Genomic DNA, 27060 nt, shown 5'->3' on the forward strand with positions numbered 1-27060 from the left:
TTAGAAGAAAGAAATTAAGTTTACCATTGTCATGATTGTAAAAACGAAACATGAGAAACATCTCCAGCTCAAAGTAAGTTACAAAACTTCAAAGTTAGTCCCAAATTTTGTATGACTCTCAAAATGTAACACTCTTCTGGTGTAGTATGAAAAAAAAAGAAAAAGGTGCTGAGCTAATTTCTGTTGTTCAATGAAAAGGAAATATTTTTTTATGGACATACTTTTGCTTATAATTACTTAAGCTTACACTACATTTGTAAACACATCATGTATCACATGTATTGAAGTAATATGAGGCTCTACCTGCATGCTGTGAAAGGGAACTAATCAAATCTGTATGATTTTTTTTTAATTTTGCCTCTGCCATAGCGGAGGGGGCAATACGTTTTACCCTTGTCCCTCTGTATAGATGTACATGTACTTCCACTGATTTTTTTTCCCACTGGTATTCCACTGATTTTTTTTCCACTGGTATAATTTATTCAAAATTCCAGTGGAATGCATCTTTCCACTGGAATTTCAATGGTAACTCCACTGGAATACCACTGGAATAAGTCATTCCAGTGTTGTCCAGTGGTATACCACTGGATTCCAATGGTATACCACTGGTTTCCACTGGAATACCAGTGATATTTTCTATGGGGATGTTAATACAAACAAAGCCAGCAAACAGGCCAACCAAATTCTCAATTTACATGAATTAGAAAACTAGCTCTAATAAATAAGTCACTTAATATTGTTTGATCCATCGGCATATCATTTTAAATTCATAGATTTTTTAATCTCAATTGGCAAAAATATCTTCTAATACAAAATAAATTTTATTGAATTTTGGGTCAAACAAGTATGAAATCAAACTCACAGAGATTTAGTTTAGTACCCTGTGCAGTGTGTTGAAGTAAAAACCTATAACTAAACAGGGAAATGCAGATCATGAAGTTTAAGAAAATTGTCAAGAGTTCCATAGAACCCTGTGTCTCGCATGTGATTTCTGCTGTCAGTTTCACATGGTGCACTAGGGTCAAAACAATGTTGCAGGATGTACAAGTTTCAATACAAGCATTAGTCAACGGATGTATAAGTTTCAAAATTAACATTTTTAAGGTGTGTACAAGTTTCGGGACTAACACTTTCCATGAAATATAATGCCAAGACTAACAATGTTCACATGGTGTACAATTGTTAAGATGTTCATTCTTCACTAGGCGTACTAATGCTAAGACTAACACTCATTCATTCAGATGTGTTAAATCACATTCAAATACTATTGCAGAGAAAGTTGTTCATTATCTACCTAAATCATTAGAAATTTTAATGAATTAATATGGTACATGTTTATTATAATGAATACTTGTCACTGTATTATGCATCAGAAATTCTTATCTGAGACAGATAAATGTCTTTAAATGTGACGACTTTTAGCTTAAATGCTATCTATTGCTTTCAGCTTAGAATGTATTTTCTAATACTGACATATGGTTATCTAACCATTCCGTACTATATGAAATTGTACAAATAAATGTTATTAGTTTACGACATGGTGTGACTTTGAGGGTATTTTTTAATTTTTCAAATCTAAATTGTGAGATAAAAATGATAAATGCCAATATGTATTGTAAACTCTTCTGCTACAAGAAACTATTAATCTTTGAAACCTTTCCATCACTTTGGGTCACACTTGATATTCATAACATGAATTCCTCACATCGAAGTCATAAGAAACCTCAAATTAAAAAAAAATTATGCATATGTTTTTTATAACCAAATAGATAGTTTTCATTATACAACTTATGTACATATACTTTTTTCTGAGGAAAATTCTTTAATTTGTCCACAATTAGAAGAAGTTTTCTTATTTTTAATTGCTTCCTTCCAGGAAGAAATTCACTGACATAATTTCCGTATGCACAGTGACCTGAGCGTAAACCTCCTTGTAAAAATCCGGTGGTTGAAATACACATGGATCTGTCATTAAAATAAACAATTATCTGATTGTACATGTTATACACGTGCTCAATACCCATGCTTTTTGTTGGTTGTTTACTATAAGGTGACAATCAGTAAACTTCGGCTTCAAAACACAGCATTTAAAGAGCAGCAATATTTGTTAAATCATAACAGACAGAGAGAAAAAAAATTGACGATTAAACGATATATTTGCGTAAAAAATGATAAATTCATGCATAGAGGACTAAGTTTAAGATATATACATGCCCCATTGGTTCAAGAATTGAATAAACACTATTTTTCACCACTCACTCGTTTCATATGACTTTAAAGGTGATATTGTTATAGTATACACAGAGAGATAAATATGTTATGCATTTGTTCATTCAATTTGTTTCCATTTTGATGACATGGATATTGTAGTCAGATTTTGATCCACACAAATGTAGAACTTTGGACAATCTGTGCTGACTAACTTTCTCATATCTATAAATGATCAAAATTCATTATTTATTTATTTATTTATATTTAATGGATTTAATAAAAGAACTTCAAAAATATGAAACACTATTTAAAGCAATGTGTACATGTTTACCCTGGCAAACAATATAAAAATATAACCATGATATTATGCACTATACTGATTATAAAACAGCACAACTATTATGACAATACTTAAAATTTCATCGATTGTTAAAGAGTTCATGATTTTTAATTTGTTTATCAAACGAAGAAATATTTCAATTTAATAATTTGATTTGTTCAAGTTTAAAATTTAAAACACAATGTCATATGTGGATATCTTATTCTAACAAACCACAAATTTTTTTTCTCTCACAAATATCATTATACTTCATTATATTATAAATAATTGTCTTGCATGATTGAAGAAAAACATCCTTCTTAGAAAGTGCAAAAATTAGTAGTTATATATATGGCATTTATTTATATAACAAATAAGTTACAATAAGATATGAATGAAAATCACAACGTTATGTATTACATCTCTGACAATGTGTACAAAATAAGAACAAAGACAATAGATTGGTTGACATAAAAATGGCGGGAAGAATCTCAATGGGCAAGAGACAGCTACATCAAAAGCTTCAAATCAATTGATTGATTGTTGGTCTTTAACACCACTTTCATCACTATTGGTTTTGTCATGGTGGTCAGTCTTTATTGGTGGAAAGAGCCTGTCATAGTGGTCAGTCTTTACTGGTGGAAAGAGCCTGTCATAGTGGTTAGTCTTTACTCATGGAACAAGCTGTAATGCCAGGAGAGAACCTTAACCTCCAGCAAAAAAACTAGTCAATAAAGATTGAAGTAAAAAGGACCTGCTGTGTGCAGGGTTCAAACTCACAACCTCAATGTTGACAGAATATTGAACCAGTAAATAAACTTCTTAGACCATTCTGCTGCTGAGGTCACCTAAAACCATATTGAAGAAATGGATAAAATTGGATATTTTTGTTTCATTTTCCTCCTGTTTTAAAATTGCATTGATTTTGAGCAAACAAATTAACATTAATTCTTTGATATCTTTATCAAAGTTTAACGTAGGAAATTATCAATTTTCCCATCACAATCTGTTTCCTATTTCAGAATTGTTGGTAAAGAAAAACAATGTAGGATTTTTTGTATCCCTGCCTATACAGAGCAATTGGAATGAAGATAGAGAGGTGTCAGATTATTCAATGTTGTCCTGGAATATCAACTGAATAAATGGAGGATCTAATAATGGTGTCGCACAGAATGGACAAACTGTCTGGAAACCTTGACAACCATGAGGGACAGGAACTTGTGACCAGTATCTGAAACAAACACAAAAAATATAAAATTAAAAACAAAACAATCAGTTGTAAGAAACACCTTCAAAGTTAATAAAAATTACAATATCTGAATAATAACAAAGTTTAATCCCCCTAACCCCACCCAGTTGCTGAAATTAATGGTTTTGAAGTTCATCCAAACAAAATTAAAACCCCAGGCAATATTTAACATGATAAGTTGCTTTCAAAAACATATTTTAAAAAATGAGAAAATAAGGGGGCCAAAACGTAGGCTTATCGTACCTTGTCCTTGGCTAGGTATATGCATTTTTTTGAGTGACATTTTTGTGTAATGTTTTATTTTCACTCATTACTGCCAAGCTTCTGATTACATATCGTCCCTGGGCTTCTTAAATGTTGTAAATTACAAATTTTTCAAGAAAGAAAAAAAAATACACAAAAAGGCTTTGAAAATTTTGGCAAAATGCATGCTTCCAAAATGTCATATGTGAACTTGAACATTTTTGTAAATAGCAGTGAAATAAAAACTTTGACATTTTTGGATTATCCAAGAACTTAAATTATTTTCACAGAAATAAAGAAATGTACAATTATTTTTTTCCCAAAGCCGTTCTACAACGATTTTCCAGTTTTCATACAACATTTTGGAAGCAAACTTTACAAACAACTGACATTGGCAATTTTGTAATATGTCTTATTTCACAAATGTTGATTGGTCTAACTGTATGCTATTTTGTAATACCAAAGATTACCTCCCAACAAGACCATTGGTGTCAAAAAGTATTTTTAGCCAATAAAATGTCATATACGACATTTTAGAAGCCCAGCGAAATTTATTTAAGCTATTAACAGACTGAGCTTCATATATGATATATGTCTGCAATGTGTCTCAAATAAAGATATTTAAAAAAAACAAATTTTGCCATTATCTAATAAATCAATTTACTTACTTTGCTGTGTTTTTAGATGCCATGTGACCACATGGATTATAGCAATGAGTAGGAAGGTCAGAATCTACATACACACTTAGTTCACATCCCATCTTTAACTTTATAAATGGACCATCCTACAATAGAAATTATAGATTATATGACATCTGGACCAGTCAGAAATTACATAAAAAAATGTATGAACTACAAGCTACTGCTCTCTGATGATACCCTTTCCCAAAACTGCAAGCTACTGCTCACTGAGGATACCCTTGCTAAAATCTGCAAGCTACTGCTCACTGATGATATTCTTGCCAAAAACTGCAAGATACTGCTCACTGCTGATACCCTTGCCCAAAACTGTAAGCTACTGCTTACTGATGATATTCTTGCCCAAAACTGCAAGCTACTGCTCACTGATGATATTCTTGCCCAAAACTGCAAGCTACTGCTCACTGATGATATTCTTGCCCAAAACTACAAGCTACTACTCACTGATGATACCCTTGCCCAAAACTACAAGCTACTGCTCACTGATGATACCCCTGCTAAAAACTGCAAGCTACTGCTCACTGAGGATACCCTTGCAAAAAACTGCAAGCTACTGCTCACTGATGATACCCCTGCTAAAAACTGCAAGCTACTGCTCACTGATGATATCCTTGTCCAAAACTGCAAGCTACTGCTCACTGATGATATTCTTGCCCAAAACTGCAAGCTACTGCTCACTGATGATACCCTTGCCCAAAACTGCAAGCTACTGTTCACTGATGATACCCTTGCCCAAAACTGCAAGCTACTGCTCACTGATGATACCCTTGCCCAAAACTGCAATCTACTACTAACTGATGATACCCCTGATGAAAACTGCAAGCTACTGCTCACTGATGATATTCTTGCCCAAAACTGCAAGCTACTGCTCACATATGATACCCTTGCCCAAAACTAAAAGCTACTGCTCACTGATGATACCCTTGCTCAAAACTGCAAGCTACTGCTCACTGCTGATACCCTTGCCCAAAACTGCAAGCTACTGCTCACTGATGATATTCTTGCCCAAAACTGCAAGCTACTGCTCACTGATGATATTCTTGCCCAAAACTACAAGCTACTGCTCACTGATGATACCCTTGCCCAAAACTACAAGCTACTGCTCACTGATGATATCCCTGCTAAAAACTGCAAGCTACTGCTCACTGAGGATACCCTTGCCAAAAACTGCAAGCTACTGCTCACTGATGATATCCTTGTCCAAAACTGCAAGCTACTGCTCACTGATGATATTCTTGCCCAAAACTGCAAGCTACTGCTCACTGATGATACCCTTGCCCAAAACTGCAAGCTACTGTTCACTGATGATACCCTTGCCCAAAACTGCAAGCTACTGCTCACTGATGATACCCTTGCCCAAAACTGCAATCTACTACTAACTGATGATACTCCTGATGAAAACTAAAAGCTACTGCTCAATGATGATACCCCTGCCCAAAACTGCAAGCTACTGCTCACATATGATACCCTTGCCCAAAACTAAAAGCTACTGCTCACTGATGATACCCTTGCTCAAAACTGCAAGCTACTGCTCACTGCTGATACCCTTGCCCAAAACTGCAAGCTACTGCTCACTGATGATACCCTTGCCCAAAACTGCAAGCTATTTATCACTGATGATATCCCTGCCCAATACTGCAAGTTTACTGCTCACTGATGATACCCTTGCCCAAAACTGTAAGCTACTGCTCACTGATGATACCCTTGCCCAAAACTGCAAGCTATTGATCACTGATGATACCCCTGCCCAATACTGCAAGTTTACTGCTCACTGATGATACCCCTGCCCAATACTGCAAGTTTACTGCTCACTGATGATACCCTTGCCCAAAACTGCAAGCTACTGCTCACTGATGATAACCCTTGCCCAAAACTGCAAGCTACTGCTCACTGGATGATAACCCTGCCCAAAACTGTAAGCTACTGCTCACTGATGATACCCTTGCCCAAAACTAAAAACTACTGCTCACTGATGATACCCCTGCCAAAAACTGCAAGCTACTGCTCACTGATGATACCCCTGCTCAAATATTTCGGTAAACAGGAATGTGTGAAGTGATGAAAACGCATCACACGGTATAGCTGACTTATATACACCCTGAAACCACATTTCAGAAATTCTTGTATTGTAGTTCCTGAGAATAATGTGACCAAAAATTTCAAATTGGCTATCGTACATGTCATTTATGTATATGTAAAATGATACAAGTGTTAAGTTAACAGGAAGTTGTTAAGTGATAAATCTGGAAACCAATCACATGGTATAACTGACTTAAATAAACCCTCAAACCAAATTTCAGAAATCCTTGTATTGTAGTTCCTCATAAAGTTGCAACAAAAATAATCATGGGAAGGACTGAAGGATGGACTGACAGACAGACAGAGGTAAAACAGTATACCCCCACTTTTTTTAAGTGGGGAATTAAAAATATAGATTCTTAAAGTTTATTTCCTGCTTAAACATAGCAGGGACAAAAAAGGGAAAATATAACAAGTGAGAAATAACTAACAACAAGATGAAGGAAAAAAATCTGTTACAATTAGTAAACCATATACATACCATTAGACATAGAGGACAGGTCCTACTATCATCTTTCTGTCCCCATTCATGTTGACCGTGAACATGACCACATTTGAGATAAACATACGGTTGTTTATCTGCAGCACCCAATGTTCCTTTACTTGGTAAAACAAGAGTCATTAAACCTACAGGACACTGAGGACGGCCAGCGTTTATAGTCTCCACTAGGTTTTCAAACTCGTGTTCGCTCTAAAAAAGGATAAAATTGTGAATTTATATACTGTGAAAGTACTTTTATTCGTGGGGTACCAATTTTCGTGGTTTTGGTGGATGACTTTATCCATGAATTTAAGAGTCCAACGAAATAAAACAACCATTGTCCAAATATATAGATAATTTTTTTTTCTTTGAATTCAACTTAAAATGCATAAAACCATTTGAAACGTTTACCTTAAAGTTAAAATGATAGTGTGATTCAGGTTTTCATCACAATCCAGACAAATAATTTTATCTGTTTAACTAGTTGCCGCATTTGTTATTAACATACAGATTTATCAGATAGGTAGACATGACTGTCGAATGTCTAAATTATTTTGTTGCTGACTTGTAAATACTTTTTAAGATAAATTGTCCTTAAAATACAAACCGGAGATGCAACTAATCCCATGGCAGATCTCCATAGCAACGTAGCTCCACAAAGATCAATCAGAGTACCGTCATATAATATATTATCTTCTTCTGTAATCTATAAATAGAAATAATTAGAGTCATATAATGCATTGTCTTATTCCTTTATCTATAAACAAAAACAGTTATGATAAAACATGAATTCAACTGTCCACCAAAATAAATGGGGAATGTGTCCATGGGACACAGATGATGTCCCCGCTTAAATAACATATAAAGTTATAAAGAGATATAACTGAAGAATGGTAAAATTGATGCTATCCATTTGTGTACTTGATTTTGCAGTAATATGCATTGTGTATAAGTTCCATAGCATTTGGTTGAGGCAAACTTAAGTTAGAGAACAGATATGAAAATTTCAGCAAGGTTTCAATTTGTAAATGAACATAACTCTGGAATGATTAAAGGGACACAATCAAAATCAAAAATTTGATCTGTATTTTGTGTTAGTTAGCATTGTGTATAAGTTTCATGGCATTTGGTTGAAGCAAACTTTAGTTAACAAAAAAAAAATAAGCAATTTTATTTTCCATTTGTAAAGGGGTATAACTCTAGAGCGATTAAAGTCACGCCACCAAAATTCAAAGTTGATCAGTGTTTCCTGGTAATTAGCATTGTGTATAAGTTTAAGGTGGTACCCAACACCTTGACTAAAATAAATTTGGCTCGTTTAATTTTCATAAAATTTTGACAAAATATTTACTTTGACCCTTTGAAAAAACTGTAAAATTTCAGAAAACTTGAACCAATCACTTTCTAGGATAAAATTGGTTGGATGGATAGCAGTTTGACAACACTAATTTTGATCATTGAGAAGTTTAATATTAACTTCCTTAAGAATACAACGTTATTAAAACGGTTAGATGATTTTACAGAGTTATCTCCCTGTACTGTTAGGTACCACCTTAATAACATTTGGATGAGGTAAACTTAAGTTAGAGAACGGAGACCAACTGGGGGACGTACAGACATGGGTTAAACTTAATGTTCCCTCATCAACTACAGCAGGGGCATAAAACATAAACATTGCAACTGCCAATTACAACAAAATAAAGTATTGTATATCATGCTTCCACAACACAAGAGTGCACACGCTGAAATGTCTCGCCTTCTATACTAATCACTGATATTATGTTGATAGTCCTTAGTATAAAGCTAAGCTTTATAACAACTGTCACATAAACTTAACATTAACCAAGATAACTAAACATAGACCAATGAACCTTGAAAATGAGGTCAAGGTCAGATGAACCATGCCAGGCAGACATGTACAGCTAACAATGCTTCTATACAACATATATAGTTGACTTATTACTTATATAGTTTAAGAAAAATAGACCAAAACACAAAAACTTAACACTGTGCAATGAACCGTGAAAATGAGGTCATGATCAAATAAAACCTGTGCGACTGACATAAAGATCATAAAATATTTCCATACACCAAATATAGTTGACCTATGGCATATAGTATTAGATAAAAACTTTGACCACTGAACCATGAAAATGAGTCAAGGTCACATGACATCTGCCCCTTAGACATGTACACCTTACAATAGTTCCATACAACAAATATAGTAGACCTATTGCATATAGTATGAGAAAAACAGACCAAAACACAAAAATTTAACTTTGACCACTGAACCATGAAAATGTGGTCAAGGTCACATGACATCTGCCCGCTAGACATGTACACCTTACAATCGTTCCATACAACAAATATAGTAGACCTATTGCATATAGTATGAGAAAAACAGACCAAAACACAAAAATTTAACTATGACCACTGAACCATGAAAATGAGGTCAAGGTCACATGACATCTGCCCGCTAGACATGTACACCTTACAATCGTTCCATACAACAAATATAGTAGACCTATTGCATATAGTATGAGAAAAACAGACCAAAACACAAAAATTTAACTTTGACCACTGAACCATGAAAATGAGGTCAAGGTCACATGACATCTGCCCGCTAGACATGTACACCTTACAATCGTTCCATACAACAAATATAGTAGACCTATTGCATATAGTATGAGAAAAACAGACCAAAACACAAAAATTTAACTATGACCACTGAACCATGAAAATGAGGTCAAGGTCAGATGACACCTGCCAGTTGGACATGTACACCTTACAGTCCTTCCATACACTGAATATACTAGCCCTATTGCTTATAGTATCTGAGATATGGACTTGACCACCAAAACTTAACCTTGTTCACTGATCCATGAAATGAGGTCGAGGTCAAGTGAAAACTGTCTGACAGACATGAGAACCTTGCAAGGTACGCACATATCAAATCTAGTTATCCTATTACTTATAATAAGAGAGAATTCAACATTACAAAAAATTGAACTTTTTTTTCAAGTGGTCACTGAACCATGAAAATGATGTCAAGGACATTGGACATGTGACTGATGGAAACTTCGTAACATGAGGCATCTATATACAAAGTATGAAGCATCCAGGTCTTCCACCTTCTAAAATATAAAGCTTTTAAGAAGTTAGCTAACGCCGCCGCCGCCGCCGGATCACTATCCCTATGTCGAGCTTTCTGCAACAAAAGTTGCAGGCTCGACAATAAAACCCACCATGAGGCTTCATTTCTTACCTGATTACTCTTTAAAGGAGCTGATCTTGATTCTCTGAGTGGATAGACAGTACCACCAACAGATATCTCTCTCCACACACCAGGGGAGGCAATGGCATTAAACCCACCATGAGGCTTCATTTCTTACCTGATTACTCTTTAAAGGAGCTGATCTTGATTCTCTGAGTGGATAGACAGCACCACCAACAGATATCTCTCTCCACACACCAGGGGAGGCAATGGCATTAAACCAACCATGAGGCTTCATTTCTTACCTGATTACTCTTTAAAGGAGCTGATCTTGATTCTCTGAGTGGATAGACAGCACCACCAACAGATATCTCTCTCCACACACCAGGGGAGGCAATGGCATTAAACCCACCATGAGGCTTCATTTCTTACCTGATTGCTCTTTAAAGGAGCTGATCTTGATTCTCTGAGTGGATACACAGCACCACCAACAGAAATCTCTCTCCACACACCAGGGGAGGCAGTGGCATTAAACCCACCATGAGGCTTCATTTCTTACCTGATTACTCTTTAAAGGAGCTGATCTTGATTCTCTGAGTGGATACACAGCACCACCTACAGATATCTCTCTCCACACACCAGGGGAGGCAGTGGCATTAAACCCACCATGAGGTTTCATTATAAAAACACCATTTGTTGTTAAACCATCTATCTGTTCTCCCAAGTACCACTTTACTGCCTTTTCCTATAATTAATTGACATTGGTTTCATGAGTACATAAAATATTACAGTAAATTCAAAATTATTGCAAATAAATTTTGGTCAGAAATAAAACACATATACAGTGAAACCTGTCCAAACCGAACACCCACGGGACTTTACGTTTTGTTCGGTTTTCACAGGTGTTCGGATTGTAGAGGTAAACGGACACCAAAATAATTTTGGCATTTACTGACAAGGGATAATAGGTGACACAACAGACGACAGTTTATTTTTGGGTTGATTTAGATGTAAATGTAAAAATAAAAGAAGATGAAGATAGACGTTTTGCTACATTTTTGTTTGTAAATCAAACGCCACTTCTTCAATCACGCTCGTCGTTGGGAGATGTCCTACGTGGAGCGATTTTGCTTTTTATGATTATTTTCTCATCCGTTAATTCACTGACCAATTCAGATTCACAGTCACTGTCAAATGAAGATTCCGTAGTCGAATCGGGAACGTCATTCAACACACGAGTTACCCGACTAAACTGGTCACCCGCTGATTGATACTTCGGCACACGATAACAGTGAAACAACAGCAGGGGTCCAGTTTATTCTCTGACTTTATCGTTGCTAAATAGCTAACGGAAGTCATTGGGAGCATTCGAATCAAATATATAGGGCCTCTAAAGGGAATCCAGCAATCGAAATCCATTGACCTTGTTGTGTTGCACGACTTTTTAATCCGGTGAAAGGCTTTAAAACTATTATTTAATTCAACAGTTTAGCTACAGAATGGTAGTTTCGATTTTGTGGCCGTAATTATTTGAGTAAGGTGCATTTAATTGATCTGAGGGAAAGTTCCTTTCTTGTCATTATCGGCGATGGGGGTAGCTGACCAGTTTAACGTTTTTTACAAAAAAATCACTTTATACATGGACACACACATACTAATTAGTTTGTAATAACAACTCACAAGTTCATTAAACCTCAAATACCTTCGGGAATACTCTGTCATCCTGTGTTTGTTTAATTAAATCATGCAAATAATTAATAATATTTTATTGTTTTGATTGGTATTGATCGATTTTGACAGGTAATTTTTACATACAAATTTACTAACGAGCCTTCAAAAAGCGTTCGGAATTCGGTGTTGACAGGGTTCGGTTTTCTCAGGTTAGATTAACAGTAATTGATAGGGAAATTTTGTGGGACTTTGAAAATTATTCGGCTTAAACTGAAATTCGGTTTTATCAGGGTTCGGTTTACCCAGGTTTCACTGTATTTTGAATTTATCAAAAATCGAAATAATTAATTTTCTATTTCTGCTGGCGATCGCCATTTTCCCAATTTGTGAAAAAATAATAATTGTGGCGATTAAAATTCATCATTGGCGAAAGAATTTGGCGAAAGAAATATATTATACGATTTATTTTTAGCCATTTTGTTTATTTACATTTTTCGGGTTTCTCGGATTTTATCTTATCAGACAAGATTTTGACCGAAAATCAATTATCAGCTGATTGCATTTCGTGATACAATGTATCAACAAAAAAGGACTAATTAATAAAGGTGTTGATTGTATTGTTTAACAAAAGGGTTTGGTTAAATGGTGTCTGACACATGTCACAAAAGATCATTTATTAACTACTTTGCGACGCACGTGTTCGAAGCAAACTTATGAAGTCTGCTCTCCTTCTTTTAATGATAGTCCAGATACGAAAACTGTTGTTATGACGAAAAAAATTAGAAGCAAGAAAAATCTCTGATTTAAAACTTGATCCTTTGACTTTGATATAGATAATTGATTTTAAAGATTACTTTAAAGTCTTTTGTGTGACACGACATGTTTCAAGCATAGTTTTACGTCTCAACTTTTTCATTTACAATGGTCTAGAAAACTGTCGTAATGAAGAAATCTTTGCAAAAGATTTGGAACAACCCCTCGAAAGGGAGTAACCCTTCAATGCATACCTATACCTTAAATGAGGGATCAATTCTGGGTGATAAAAGATTTTGTTTTGTTGTAAAAACCACTTCATAATCATAGACCAAAAGGGTACCTATTTTTCTTTTGAAGAAACTTTCCAAAAGAACTGTATATCGTTCTTTGTATTTTGTGGTCAAATTTTGTCCAAGAATTTTGTTATATTATGGGACTGATATCTTCTTTATTATCAAAAGTAAGTGGTCCCCTCTATTAGAAAAGTTGTTCAAAATACATGTATAATGAATTTTCACCCTTTTAAAAAAAATCGGTCTTTTTAATAGTAAATGTTTAAAAGTGTTTATTCATTACAATGTAGACTCTAAGATAAGTTTTACAGAACAATCATAGACAACGATGTGGCAAACTCATCTTATTTAGGGGGAGAAAAAAGTAAAAGATAAATATATAATGTTACTTGGCCAAAAAAATAACAAAGTGGTGAAAAAAATATTGTTTTGGCGAAAGAGGTGGTGAAAAAAATAATTGACACAGGGGACTCCCTGCAGGTAAAGAACACAACTTTCTGCAACTCTTTGAAAAGGAAGGATAACAAGAATGTGTCCATAGTACAAGGATGCCCCACTTGCTCTATCACTTTCTATGTTCAGTGGCTTAGGCTTTAATTTTAAAATTTAACAGACTCAAGTAGAGAAATATTGATACACACTTGTTGCAGTGGTGAAATCTGTATTATTTATAATATCACGCTCGTAACACCTTTTTTTGTTAAGTTCTCAACCAACTATGATTTCAGATGTGTACCTACCCCTAAGAAAATATTGTTGCCAGAATCAAACCCTGCAGCATAGATTCTAGCAGTGCATGGTGGATCTCTATCAACTACAATTCTACATGAAAACCGTGATATTGTACTCTGTGTTATATTATCTGTAGCCAGCCTCTCATTTCCAGGAATGGTATCCATGACAACAAAATCAATTGGTGTTTCTGATGATCTTCCAATCTGCAATAGAAATATATCAATAAAGGTACCAAAACATTACATACTTTTATTCAATGTGATTATCCTTTGATTCTAAAGAAAGAAAATGCATTTCTGTTTTGGGAAGATTACAAGAAAATTACAACAAGATCCATTCAATTACAACTTAAAAAAAAACAACATTTGTTTGTTTTTATTTTTTTAAAAGTATATTTTTTGTGATTAACATTTAATTACAAATTTGTGAATCTGTTGTAAAAAGAAAGTAAATAATTAGTTAATAAGTCTAGAAATATAGATTACATCAATGCAACAAGTATGTTATGATATTTCTTTACTCCAGACAAATTTCAATATTTATAGCGTGCGGCTTGGCAAACTTTTTCAATAATTAAAATTTAACTGTTGGGAGTGGAGAAATAATTTTTATCCTTCCGTTTTAAATATTTGTAAAAAGTTGTGTTCTTTATATGGACATCATCAGACTTGGTCACCTTTTTCATGACGTCACAATAGGAAAATTCAAAAGATTCCAAAAAAAATTGACGTCACGATTAAATTTTGACCAATCATTTGACAAGAACAGATCTATATATCACTATATAGCTAGTGCATTTAGTGAGGAGAAATATGTGAAAAATAGCATAAAAATTATAGAAACAAACAGTCAACTGACCTGAAACATATCTGTGTCAGCATCATGTTTGTATTCCACTATCACAGCCTGGTTTCTAGACAAGGTGTATGTCACAGAGTGTTGATGTAGATCTTGTACTGCCTTAAATGGGGAAAAAATATGAACATGATTAATGTTGTTTAGTATGTTAATAACCAATTGATTTTAATGTACAGTCTTACCTGCTGTTGTGAACGTTAAATATCGCGGCAGTACCTTTTTGTAAACATAACGTCGTTCCCGGCAAATTTAACAGTTGCCGATTTAACGTTACGAAATTCCGCCAACATGTGGAGTTCGAATAACATCTTTGTTTTCTAGCTTGTTATGAATCCTACATTTCTTTAGTTTCTTGTATTTACATGCTTTATATCGTTGAATCGGTGTCGAGACGTACGAAATTATGCTTGCTTTCTTTGTAATTCATATGTATGTACGTACTGACAGTTATTTACATGATTTAATCTTGACCGGCAACGGACTATATTCTTACACGCAAGGATAAGGCGTGCTAAGAACTATAAAAACCGGACTTTTCTGATAACGAAACGAATTTGAACCGAGCTAAAAAGAATCCAAGAGGTAATAACGCATACACAAAAAACACATTCAAACGTTTTAACATATTGTATTTCATTTACCTGTATTTATTATTATTGATAATAATAATCTTTGATACTTTTAAAAGTTGTTTAGTCATTATTTAATATCCAGAAACCAAAGATATTGTTTTAAATTAAAGATTGGCAACAATATTTACACCTGCCAACTTTTCGGAATCCCCATACATTGCCATAGGGGTTTTGCGTGCAAGATGGCTGTCATAATCCTAAAAATCCTTCAAGGGGGCCTTCAAATACATTTTAATGTTGTGTTTTGGCTTCTTCATACTTTTTTAAGCCTACAGTCATTGTAAAATTAATTGTTTGTTTATAATTGTGGACAAAATTGCTCTTTCAAAATTTCAATTTGGGAGCCTCCATGGGGGAAATCCCCCGCAAATAGTGACAGTTGGTAGGTATGTTTAGCTGATATACTAAAAGAAGATGAAGTGTATAAAGACATCTACTTTTAGTTTGAAAACTGTATGCTGCCCTCTAGATGTTATTTGATTATTTAATATGTGGTTTTATTGCTGTCTTATATATATGGTCTTACCAGAATTTCATTTGATTATAAACATGATGAAGCTAGTAAAATGAAATTACTTATAAAATGTTTTTTCTTCAGTTATTAAAGTCATGTAAGTTATATCAGGTATACAAATGAATATGAAAATAAAATTTGTTGAATTTATTATTAATCTTTATATATATATATATATATATACATACACACCTAGTACGTACTGTAAGATTATAAAGTACCAAAACGCGATCTAAATGAATACATTTTCAGGAAATTTAGTCCACAAATTATGCTTGAACATTTTTAACAATTTTAGGCCACAATTAAAAATATTTTGGTTTGCCCAAACTCTACCCAAGGTTGAGACAGTGGGTAGGTAGGTAGGCATTTTCTTTTTTTTCTTTTTTTTTTAAGAAATTGAAGTATCCGATGTTTATAAGTCTTCATGCCTATCTGATTAAAAGAAAACTTCTTCAAATCAGAACATTAAAAGAATTTGAGTAGGCAGCTTTTTTCTGGGTAGGTAGGGTTTGGGCAAACAAACCTATTCTTTTTCATGGCCTTAAGAGTGAATATTTTTGCGACAAATATTCAGTTGCAATTTTCACAATAATAAAACCATCCTAAAATTTTCTGAAGATAGTCTAAAGTTTTTTTCAAGATAAATACTGGCATAAGCTTGTGATTTACTCTGGCTCTGTGTGTAGTTAACAGGGTTCTCACTTAGGTGAGTCCATGAGTCCTGGACTCATCATTTTCAAAACTGTTGAGTTCAAAGATTATATGCTCTGACTCTGTGTGTCATTAACAGGGTTCTCACTTCAAGGTGAGTCCATGAGTCCTGGACTCATCATTTTCAAAACTGGTAAGTTCAAATATATATGCTCTGACTCTGTGTGTCATTAACAGGTTTCTCACTTAGGTGAGTCCATGAGTTCTGGACTCATCATTTTCAAAACTGGCAAGTTCAAATATATATTCTCTGACTCTGTGTGTCATTAACAGAGTTCTGACTTAGATGAGTCCATGAGTTCTGGACTCATCATTTTAAAAATCTGGTAAGTTCAAATATATATTCTCTGACTCTGTGTGTCATTAACAGAGTTCTCACTTAGGTGAGTCCATGAGTTCTGGACTCATCATTTTCAAAACTGGTAAGTTCAAATATATATTCTCTGACTCTGTGTGTCATTAACAGGGTTTTCACTTCAAGGTGAGTCCATGAGTCCTGGGCTCATCATTTTCAAAACTGGTAAGTTCAAATATATATGCTCTGACTCTGTGTGTCATCAACAGGGTTTTCACTTCAAGGTGAGTCCATGAGTTCTGGGCTCATCATTTTCAAAACTGGTAAGTTCAAATATATATGCTCTGACTCTGTGTGTCATTAACAGGGTTCTCACTTAGGTGAGTCCATGAGTCCTGGGCTCATCATTTTCAAAACTGGTAAGTTCAAATATATATGCTCTGACTCTGTGTGTCATTAACAGGGTTCTCACTTAGGTGAGTCCATGAGTCCTGGGCTCATCATTTTCAAAACTGGTAAGTTCAAATATATATTCTTTGACTCTGTGTGTCATTAACAGGGTTCTGACTTAGATGAGTCCATGAGTTCTGGACTCATCATTTTCAAAACTGGTAAGTTCAAATATATATTCTTTGACTCTGTGTGTCATTAACAGGGTTCTCACTTAGGTGAGTCCATGATTCCTGGACTCATCATTTTCAAAACTGGTAAGTTCAAATATATATTCTCTGACTCTGTGTGTCATTAACAGGGTTTTCACTTCAAGGTGAGTCCATGAGTCCTGAACTCATCATTTTCAAAACTGGTAAGTTCAAAGATACATCAAGATAGAAATATTTTGTATGAACTGAACACACATATCATTATTTTAGCAAAAACTTAATAAAAGTAATCTGAATTCAATGTCATTTAATTGCTCTATCAGGTCATGGACATAAAAATCTTCTCACTGTTGGACTCACCACATCAAAAAATAATGAGTCCCTTGATTGACCTTCAAAAAATCTTAATGAGAACCCTGATCAATACATTTTAGAGGGGGGATAGGAGGGGTCCTGATCCCAAAATCCTGGGCTTATAAACATGAAATCCTGAGGTACTGAATTTAAATAAATTTAAATCATGGCATCCCAAAATCCTTAAAAACAGCAGATCCAGGAATCCTGATAAAGGTGCTATCCTTCCTCATTTTACCTGAGGCATGTCAACCAGAGTGATTATTTCACTAAGCACAACATGCATAAGCTTGGGTGATCTGTTTACACATTGTGTGTACTCTAATTACCTTAGCGGAATGCGGATTTTTAACAATATGTTTACAGAATGGTTTGACTCCATTTCCTATCTCTTGTAAGTGTGTACTTTAGTTACCTTAGCGGAATGCGGGTTTTTAACAATATGTTTCCGGAATGGTTTGACACCATTTCCTGTCTGTTTTTTATGTAAGATAAATTTACTCTTTCTTCTTCCTTTGTCACCGCTGGGTAAGTGTCCATTGTAACTAAAACAAAAAATTTAAAACAAATATAACACATCTTATTTAAACAATCCAAACTTTACTGATTAATGTAATTCATATATATTCCACAGGTGATATAGCGATTTACAGCTGGGTTTTTTTACATAGAAAATGTTAATGATTTTTATTACAAAATACAATCATCATTTTAATGAGTCCATAGCAATTTTTCAATTTACCAATACCTTTCATCAATTACAAATTGCAACTATTGTTCTGTGGTGCTGTGATGATGAAATTAAAAAAAAATGCAGCTAAGTTTGGAACACTAAAATCGGGTATTTGTCTAACTAGTTGAACAAACAAATGAAAACTTGAATCTAAGTTTGTTTGCCCCAAAAAATGTGTGCATCCTTACACTTTCGCATCTGTCACATTTTCAGCTTTTTTATTGGTTTTGTGTAAAATGATTTTGCAATAAAGTTGCAGCTGATGTATTGCAGTACATACATGTATGTTGTTTTCATTGTTTTGCAAATTTGAAATTAAGTGACATTCTCCATGTTCTGACAACATTTTTTGAGTTGAATGAATTTTAATTATGTTTTGGTTATTTGAATAATAGTTGGGTGTAAAGGTGCATTGGGTGCATATGTACCTTATACCTGAAAACTTCACATGTACTTACAATGTAAATGATCTATTTGTTAATAATTTAATTTTGGATGTAACGCGTCTTCCAATTGGCTGACGTTATTTTGTTATGAGCCCATAGACATACTTTAGTCATGTGACCGTGACGTCATCAACGTTTTTTCATGGTTATCTACGGTTTAAAATGGAATTTAGAATTAAATTATAAGAAATGACTGTAATATTTTTTCTGTCTATTCGAAATAACATAAAAAATGTGGTGCACACTGTTAAATAACCCGCTACTCGCGTTATTCAGTGTTCACCAAATTTTTTATGTTATTTCTTCATAGACAGAAAAAATATTACAGTCATTCCTTCAATAAAAAAAACCTTACCCTAAAACAACTAGCTCTCCATACTTGGTGTAAGATCTAAGGGCTCTTGTTGAAGGGTAACTTTGTAAAGGTGTTCCTGTGTGAACTTTACCCTAAGACAACTAGCTCTCAATATTTGGTGTAAAATCTAGGGGCTCTAGAAGGGGAACTTTGTAAAGGTATTCCTGTGTGAACTTTACCCAAAGACAACTAGCTCTCCATATTTGGTGTAAAATCTAGGGGCTCTAGAAGGGGTATTTTGTAAAGGTGTTCCTGTGTGAACTTTACCCTAAGACAACTAGCTCTCCATATTTAGTGTAAAGTCAAGGGGCTCTAGAAGGGGTATTTTGTAAAGTTGTTCCTGTGTGAACTTTACCCTAAGACAACTAGCTCTCCATATTTGGTGTAAAATCTAGGGGCTCTAGAAGGGGAACTTTGTAAAGGTGTTCCTGTGTGAACTTTACCCTAAGACAACTAGCTCTCCATATTTAGTGTAAAGTCAAGGGGCTCTAGAAGGGGAACTTTGTAAAGGTGTTCCTGTGTGAACTTTACCCTAAGACAACTAGCTCTCCATATTTGGTGTAAAGTCTACGGGTTCTAGAAGGGGTATTTTGTAAAGGTGTTCCTGTGTGAACTTTACCCTAAGACAACTAGCTCTCCATATTTGGTGTAAAGTCTAGGGGTTCGAGAAGGGAAACTTTGTAAAGGTGTTCCTGTGTGAACTTTACCCTAAGACAACTAGCTCTCCATATTTGGTGTAAAGTCTAGGGGCTCTAGAAGGGGAACTTTGTAAAGGTATTCCTATGTGAACCTTACCCTAAGACATACAACTAACTCTCCATATTTGGTGTAAGGTCTAGGGGCTCTAGAAGGGGAACTTTGTAAAAGGTGTTCCTGTATAAACCTTACCCTTATAAGACAACTAGCTCTCCATACTTGGTATAGGATCTAGGGGCCCCTGAAGGAGAACTTTGTAAAGGTGTTCCTGTGTGTGATAACCTTACCCTTACTACATTTTTGTAGCTCTCTATATCTGGTGCCAGATCTAGGGGCTCTAGAAGGGGAACTTTGTAAAGGTGTATATGTGTGAACCTTACCCTAAGACAACTAGCTCTCCATACTTGGTGTAAGATCTAGAGGCTCTTGAAGGAGAACTTTGTAAAGGTGTTCCTGTGTGAACCAGTTTTTCACTTGATATATCAGCAATGGCAGCTGAAATAAAAATAAATGGAAAAATTAAAAACTAATTGTTCAGAGAACAATTGAAGGTCTCTCCACGTCAAAGTTAATAAAAAGAATCTAGTTAGGTTTACTCAATGTTAAAATTGGCATCCAATTATAAGTTTCCTCATACCATGTTATACTGCAGATATCGATAGGATATATAAAAGGTTTCCATCTATTTTTGAATGAAGGGAGATAATGTGTTTCTTCCGGTGAAGTAAATTTCACTTACAGGTCTAATATGATAGCTTCTTTCACACTGATTCCAAAACTAAATAGTTTCTATATACTTTTGTATGTAGAACGGGAGAAAATTGGTCACTTTCGGTTTATCGAAAGTCATTTCTAGTCTTAAGTGATAAGTGTATGTGTCTATATTACAAAAGATATGGATTCCAAATACTTTTATATGAAAAAAGTGCCAAAATAGCTACTCCCCCTTTTTCTTAAGGTCACTTCCGGTTGTCATTTTTCAAGGTCATATGTCACCTTACCTTTTGTAAAAGGTCATATGGCTTTATAATGAGCCAAGTTAAAGTTATATTCAAATAACCTTATATAAAAAAATTTAAGGGGCACTAACTTAGAACTATGAGATGGCCCATGCTATTAAATTGTTTCAGACCAAAAAATTAATGTAACATATATCCTCATTACAATAAAGCAAACATGTTGCACTTGATATTTTATATATCTTTCAAAGGGTCAGAAAAAATGCAAAAACAAGCAAAAGTCACAATTTATAATTTGACCTTTGACCAAGACCTCATTTTCTAAGTTAGGACCTAGGGGTCTCAACTAAAAAAGACTCCAGGGTTATATGGTTTACGGTTTATGAGTTTAAAAAACATACAGACACAGGGTTCTCACTAAGGCGAGTCCATGAGTCCTGGACTCATCAAAATCTGTCTGGACTCATGATGAGTCCCGGGACTCGCCTTCAAAAATTCCTTAGCGAGAACCCTGCAGACAAATTTATTTGGTAAAGGAAGATGACTCCTATAAAATCTCACTGAATAATTAGTCAAAAATTCCTGAGGGTGTAACGAACAATTTGTTAAAAGATTTTTGTTGATATCTTTTTTTGTTACGAAGGAGATATCGATGCACACATTTGATAAACAGTGAATAAGGAGATAACCCTTACAAAGAAAATTGTTCGTCTTAGCAGGGTGAAATTTAAAAGCGCATAAACTGTATGATACAATATAAGAAATATTTAACATTCTAAGGGACATATTGTGAAACAAAAATTCAAAATGAATATTGTATTAAAGGAAACCAATTGTTTGACTTTCAAAGAGATTAACGGGAAATATGTCAAAATAGAAAGCACGAGTGATCTGTCTGACCAAAATGTTTCACTTGCGAGAAATGATTGACAGGTGTGAATAGATGTAGAGGCTCCGACAGGGAAAGTTGTACCAAAAGGAAAATAACTTAATTCACAATGCCTAGATACATATTTTATAAATACAATATGTTGGCCTTATACTTAAAATTGAGTTTCTTACAATAACATATAAAGGAACAGGACGTTAAAAGCGGGAAATAATATAACCATCCACGAAAACTCGTATAATTTACGGGATTGAAGTCTCAACAATTTGATTTAAACTTCTATTGAAAACAGTCTTGGTTGTTATTAGGCTTATTATTTTGAATTAGATGAAATATTTACGGTTTACAAATACAAATACAAAATAGTTTATTGGCACAAAACTATTGAAATAATTGGCAACACAATATATTGTTAAAAATCGTCTTTATTTCATTTTCAAATTATAAAAAAAAAAATTATATTTAATTTTTATTTTTATTCCTATATTTAATTTTATTTCTTATATTTAATTTTAATTCTTTCTCTTTGAATACAAAACAATATTTTACATTTATCTATCCTCCATAAATACTAATATATCTGTACAGGTAAAATTTAATTCTAATCAAGCTGGTACTGTGTCGTACAGATTGATTTACGACCTTCCACTTGGATATTGCACAGCAGGTGTTTATTACACTGGGACAACTGTCTGACCAGTCTGACATCTAGACGGATTAAGACATCCATAAAAATAAGTCCCTACCGTACTGTATCTGACAAAACAGTAAGCGGATCAGGGATCAGAACCCCCACCCCCTAATGCCTGCCTCATATTAATTATGGCACGTAAAATGTATTTCTATTTGTGTCTTGTAATCGAATTGTTGCGTTATGATATTAAGTAACTTTTGATTTTTGATCCTTGATAACCTCATGTTGATGTGCAGTGTCTTTTGTGTAAAATTTAACTTTTGTTCAATATTTTCAGGTGGTTATAGATTTTGATTGAGACTATGGTAACAGTTGTGTTCACATCTACCATTCATTATTTTACAAGCCAGTTTGTAATTTGTTATTTTCCATTTCCTCTCATAGAACTGTTTAATTTTGTGATAGTGCCATCTTCGCTTGTTGTTGTTTCCTCAACCGGAAGCACTCAAATACGGTAGATGGCGTGGTTTTGATTTGACTGGTTCCAAATTCGCTTGTCCGTGAACTCTCCATGCGTTTATCTAGGGAACAGACTATTTCCGTAAACAAACAAAATGGACCTGATTAAAGGAATGATCAACCCTGACGAGTCTTGGAGACTTGGAAATGCTGATCTCATTCAAGAATTCGCCACTTTACTGTGGGTCGAGAAAGGCGAAGATGATCTAATGAAAAAAGTTACAAGTGCAAGAATCGTGTACGAACTTTATCAACGTCTTACAGGAGAAAATGAGATGGATGCAATGAGAAATGAAACCATAGCTAAGATTGCGAAATGGGTTAAGGAGCATCCAAAGGCCACAAAGGAAGAAGTGTCAAAGGAACTTAAAAAACAAATTACATTGTTTGCGAAAAAAGTAGATCAGATGTGAAAATAGACAAACGGAACACTTGGACTTTCCACAAATAATACATGTTGTACCTCAGTGATAATTTTTATTTATGCTAACATTTTCGTTCATACTCAAAACAGACCTAGCTACCAACCATGGGAATACCTTTGTTAAAGATAGTGTGGTACAGTATTCGACAATCAATTGATTCGACACATTTCTTTAAAATAATCCATTTAGACAGGGACAACACTTACATTTTTAAAAATTATGTAGGAAGTTTTTATCAACATGATCAAGTTTTCGTTTACATCGCACTAATGCAGTGAAGATGGACATTTCACTAAGTACTATCATTAATTGGGACACAACTAAATATTTTAAGAAGACAGAGCAATGACATGTACCTCACACATTGTCCATGTTGTCAAAGAATATTTAACTGACAGGAACTTTTTTGTTAAAATAATATAGAAATTCATTTATGTACATGAATTGTAATATCGTAAATATATACATTGTGTACCTTGAATATTTATACAAAACTACTTTAACTTTTAGTTTTGAGTTTAAACAATATTTTACATGCATGTGTGTAAACAATGTTAGTTTATTAGTTTCTGTTTTTTCTAATTCATTAAAAACTTTTAATAGATTTGTATTCATATTATTAGCAAATAATTGGTTCAATAAATATAAAAAAGAACATGTGGTATGATTGCCAATGAGACAACTCTCAACAAGAGACCAAAATAACACAGAAAATAACAACTACAAAGTATAGGTAATCATACAGCCTTCGACAATGAGCAAAGTTCATTTAGAAGTTCATGTAAACCTTCAACACAGAGCCTTGGCTCACACTGAACAGCAAGCTATCTGGGCCCTAAAAAGGACTAGTGTAAAACCAAATGTGAAAACCAAGGTTCTAATCTATATAAAAAAAGAGAAACAAGAACCACATCATTGCACATCATCAAAGGACAACTTCATGTACTGAACATCAGATTCCTGACATAAGACAGGTGCAAACAAATTCAGCGGGTTTAAATGTTTTATTGTAATTAGGTACATTTACATGTACCAACTTTCACCCTTATTATATAGTGTAACATAACAACATAGAAAGACACACTATAAAATATCAATTGAAATAGCTTAACTCAATCAAAAGACATCTTAACACAAGTGAACAAACACTGAACGAATAAATTTGATCTATGATACAATGTAAATTTATACAAAATCAATACAATAAGGGGTGGATATAAGATAAGATAAGATAAGATAAATTTTATTTTCCAAATTAGGTCCCCAGGGGGGCATAAACACATAACATATATGATTGATACAACATACAGTATTTGACATAACATTGTAAAATAAACTATTGAAATAGTCATACAGGTATATAAATAAAGGCCACAGTAGTATACATCATTCACTGTTAGATCTATGCAAAAACAATTAAAAAAAAAACCAATAACCTTGAACAAAAAGCTGCCAAATACAATAAATATAATATATACCATTTTGTACACAGTAAGTTAAATGAAAATAATTTTGTTGTTAACTTGTTAAGTCAGTCAGGGGTAATATTAATACACTTATATAAGTAAATTTGTAGGATAGGATACTTATACAAGTGTATTTTTAAGGTCTTTCCTTTTTCAAAAGGGAAAGACCTTACTGTATTTCTTCTGTTTATTATTATTTTTCTGCCAAACTTTGGCGAAGTTAGCAGCCTTAACCGTAAGACGTGTCGCTTTCATGTTCACACTTTGTATCTGTGTCATGAATACCTATCTGAACTCACCCTGTGAGTCGAAATATTTTGTCGGTTTGGAGTAATCCCTCCGAAACCCAAAAACCTTGTTACCGTTCCAACACCGTAACTGTAAAAGGTAGAAAAAAAACAAAGGGTGAAATTTGTTCAGGACCAGACCCCGGTTCTTCGTTACATTTGGATCGAAAGGATTCAACGACTCATTGGTAGGGTTATGCCCCTATTAAAATTAACCGGTGTCGGTTGGCCACCCAAACTCAGAAAAAGTAAGTCGTAGACACCTAGGATCTTCACCATTCATCATCAATTCATGTGACTTTAAAAAATACCTCAAGGTCAAATGTGTATGTTGAACTTGACCTTTGACCTAACACCTTGTTACCGGATAATCTCAGCACCCATTAAACTTACAGAAGTTTTAAATAGTGGAAAATGTTTGGGTCATTATGGCGCAACTTTGTTACATTTTGACCGAAGAGATTTGACCTGTTTGTAAGGGGCATAACCCCTGTTTTAGGTTTCTGAAGAGACAAAATCAGCTTTTACTATATAACCAAAGTCCTAGACCCATGGGGTCTTCAGCAATGACATTGCGGACTAATGACCTTGACAAAGGTCAAAAGGTCAAGGTCATGTCCCAGATAGCGAATTTAGTGTTTTTAACCTTATATAAAGGATTTTCAGTGTGTTTTCAAGCTTTTCAAGGTTGACCTTGACCTTTGACCTTTCAACTTTTTATTGGATATCTCAAAACCGATTATACTTACAGAAATAGTAAATAGTGAAAAATGTTGAGTTGACTAAGGCGCAACTTTTTTACATTTTGACCGAAGAGCTTTGACATACCCTTAAGGGGCATAACCCCCATTAACGGTTTATGAAAAGACAAAATTAGCTTTAACTCTTGTACCAAAGGTCTTAGACCCATGGGGTCTTTTATTATGACATTGTGGACCAATGACCTTTACAAAGGTCACAAGGTCAAAAGTCAAGGTCATGTCCTGAAAGCGAATTTGTTGTTTTTGTCGTATTTTAACGGTTTTATGTGTGTTTGAGAGCTTTTCAATCCATTCTACGACGATTGGAACATGTATTTTACATTATGAATAGGAAAGACCTCTCAATTGTTCAAGAACAAGAACAATTGACATTTTAATTTTTACTTGTATCTATATCATGTATAAGGTAAAAAAAAAGTTATATCCCTTCAACATTCAGTTTTATAATTACTTATATTAGTGAAAAAAATCATCATATCTTCTTTCCTTGAATTCTTGGGACTTCTTTGCTTTAATAGAATTTCAAATTGTCTGTCCTTTGCAGATGTGATAATTAAAATAATAATTTATGTGTAATTTCATGACAATGAAAATTTCATTAGTCTGTTATTTTCAGAACACTGTGCTCCCACAGGGATATTTTCGAAGGCCTTGTGCAAATGACTGGAGCAGGCCCCCTCTAAGCAGTCAGTGGGCCCCACTTATTAAAATTTCTGAATCCGCCACTGACTATAGCTTAAATACAATTATAAAGTTGAAGTCATTTCCTTGCCCTAATCATACTAATTGGTCATTTAAACTAAAATAGTGAATTATATAGCAATACAACTTCATATTCTCTCTATATGACTTGTCATGGTGGTAGATTGAGAACTCTGGATGTACTAATAGTACCCTTCTCCCACCCCTCTTCTCCTTTCTCCTACCCCCGTACTCCGTTCTCCCATTAGAATAAAACATCTCCTTTTGAGA

At 34.2% G+C, this 27060-nt stretch overlaps 1 protein-coding gene across 1 annotated transcript; it reads right to left on the bottom strand.

Moving 5' to 3' along the window:
- Positions 1 to 1763: 1763 nt before the first annotated feature.
- LOC139515648 (protein pellino-like) lies at positions 1764 to 23150 on the bottom strand. Its single transcript, XM_071305273.1, has 10 exons — positions 23019 to 23150; positions 20529 to 20643; positions 18334 to 18463; positions 14808 to 14909; positions 13955 to 14152; positions 11054 to 11239; positions 7888 to 7986; positions 7281 to 7490; positions 4691 to 4806; positions 1764 to 3761 (listed from the first exon to the last, which is right to left on the bottom strand). Exons 1-10 carry the CDS (start codon positions 23023 to 23025, stop codon positions 3638 to 3640), a joined length of 1287 nt encoding a protein of 428 aa, XP_071161374.1. The 5' UTR covers positions 23026 to 23150; the 3' UTR covers positions 1764 to 3637.
- Positions 23151 to 27060: the final 3910 nt, after the last annotated feature.

The sequence above is a fragment of the Mytilus edulis genome, chromosome 3, assembly GCF_963676685.1.
Source record: "Mytilus edulis chromosome 3, xbMytEdul2.2, whole genome shotgun sequence".
NCBI lineage: Eukaryota > Metazoa > Mollusca > Bivalvia > Mytilida > Mytilidae > Mytilus > Mytilus edulis.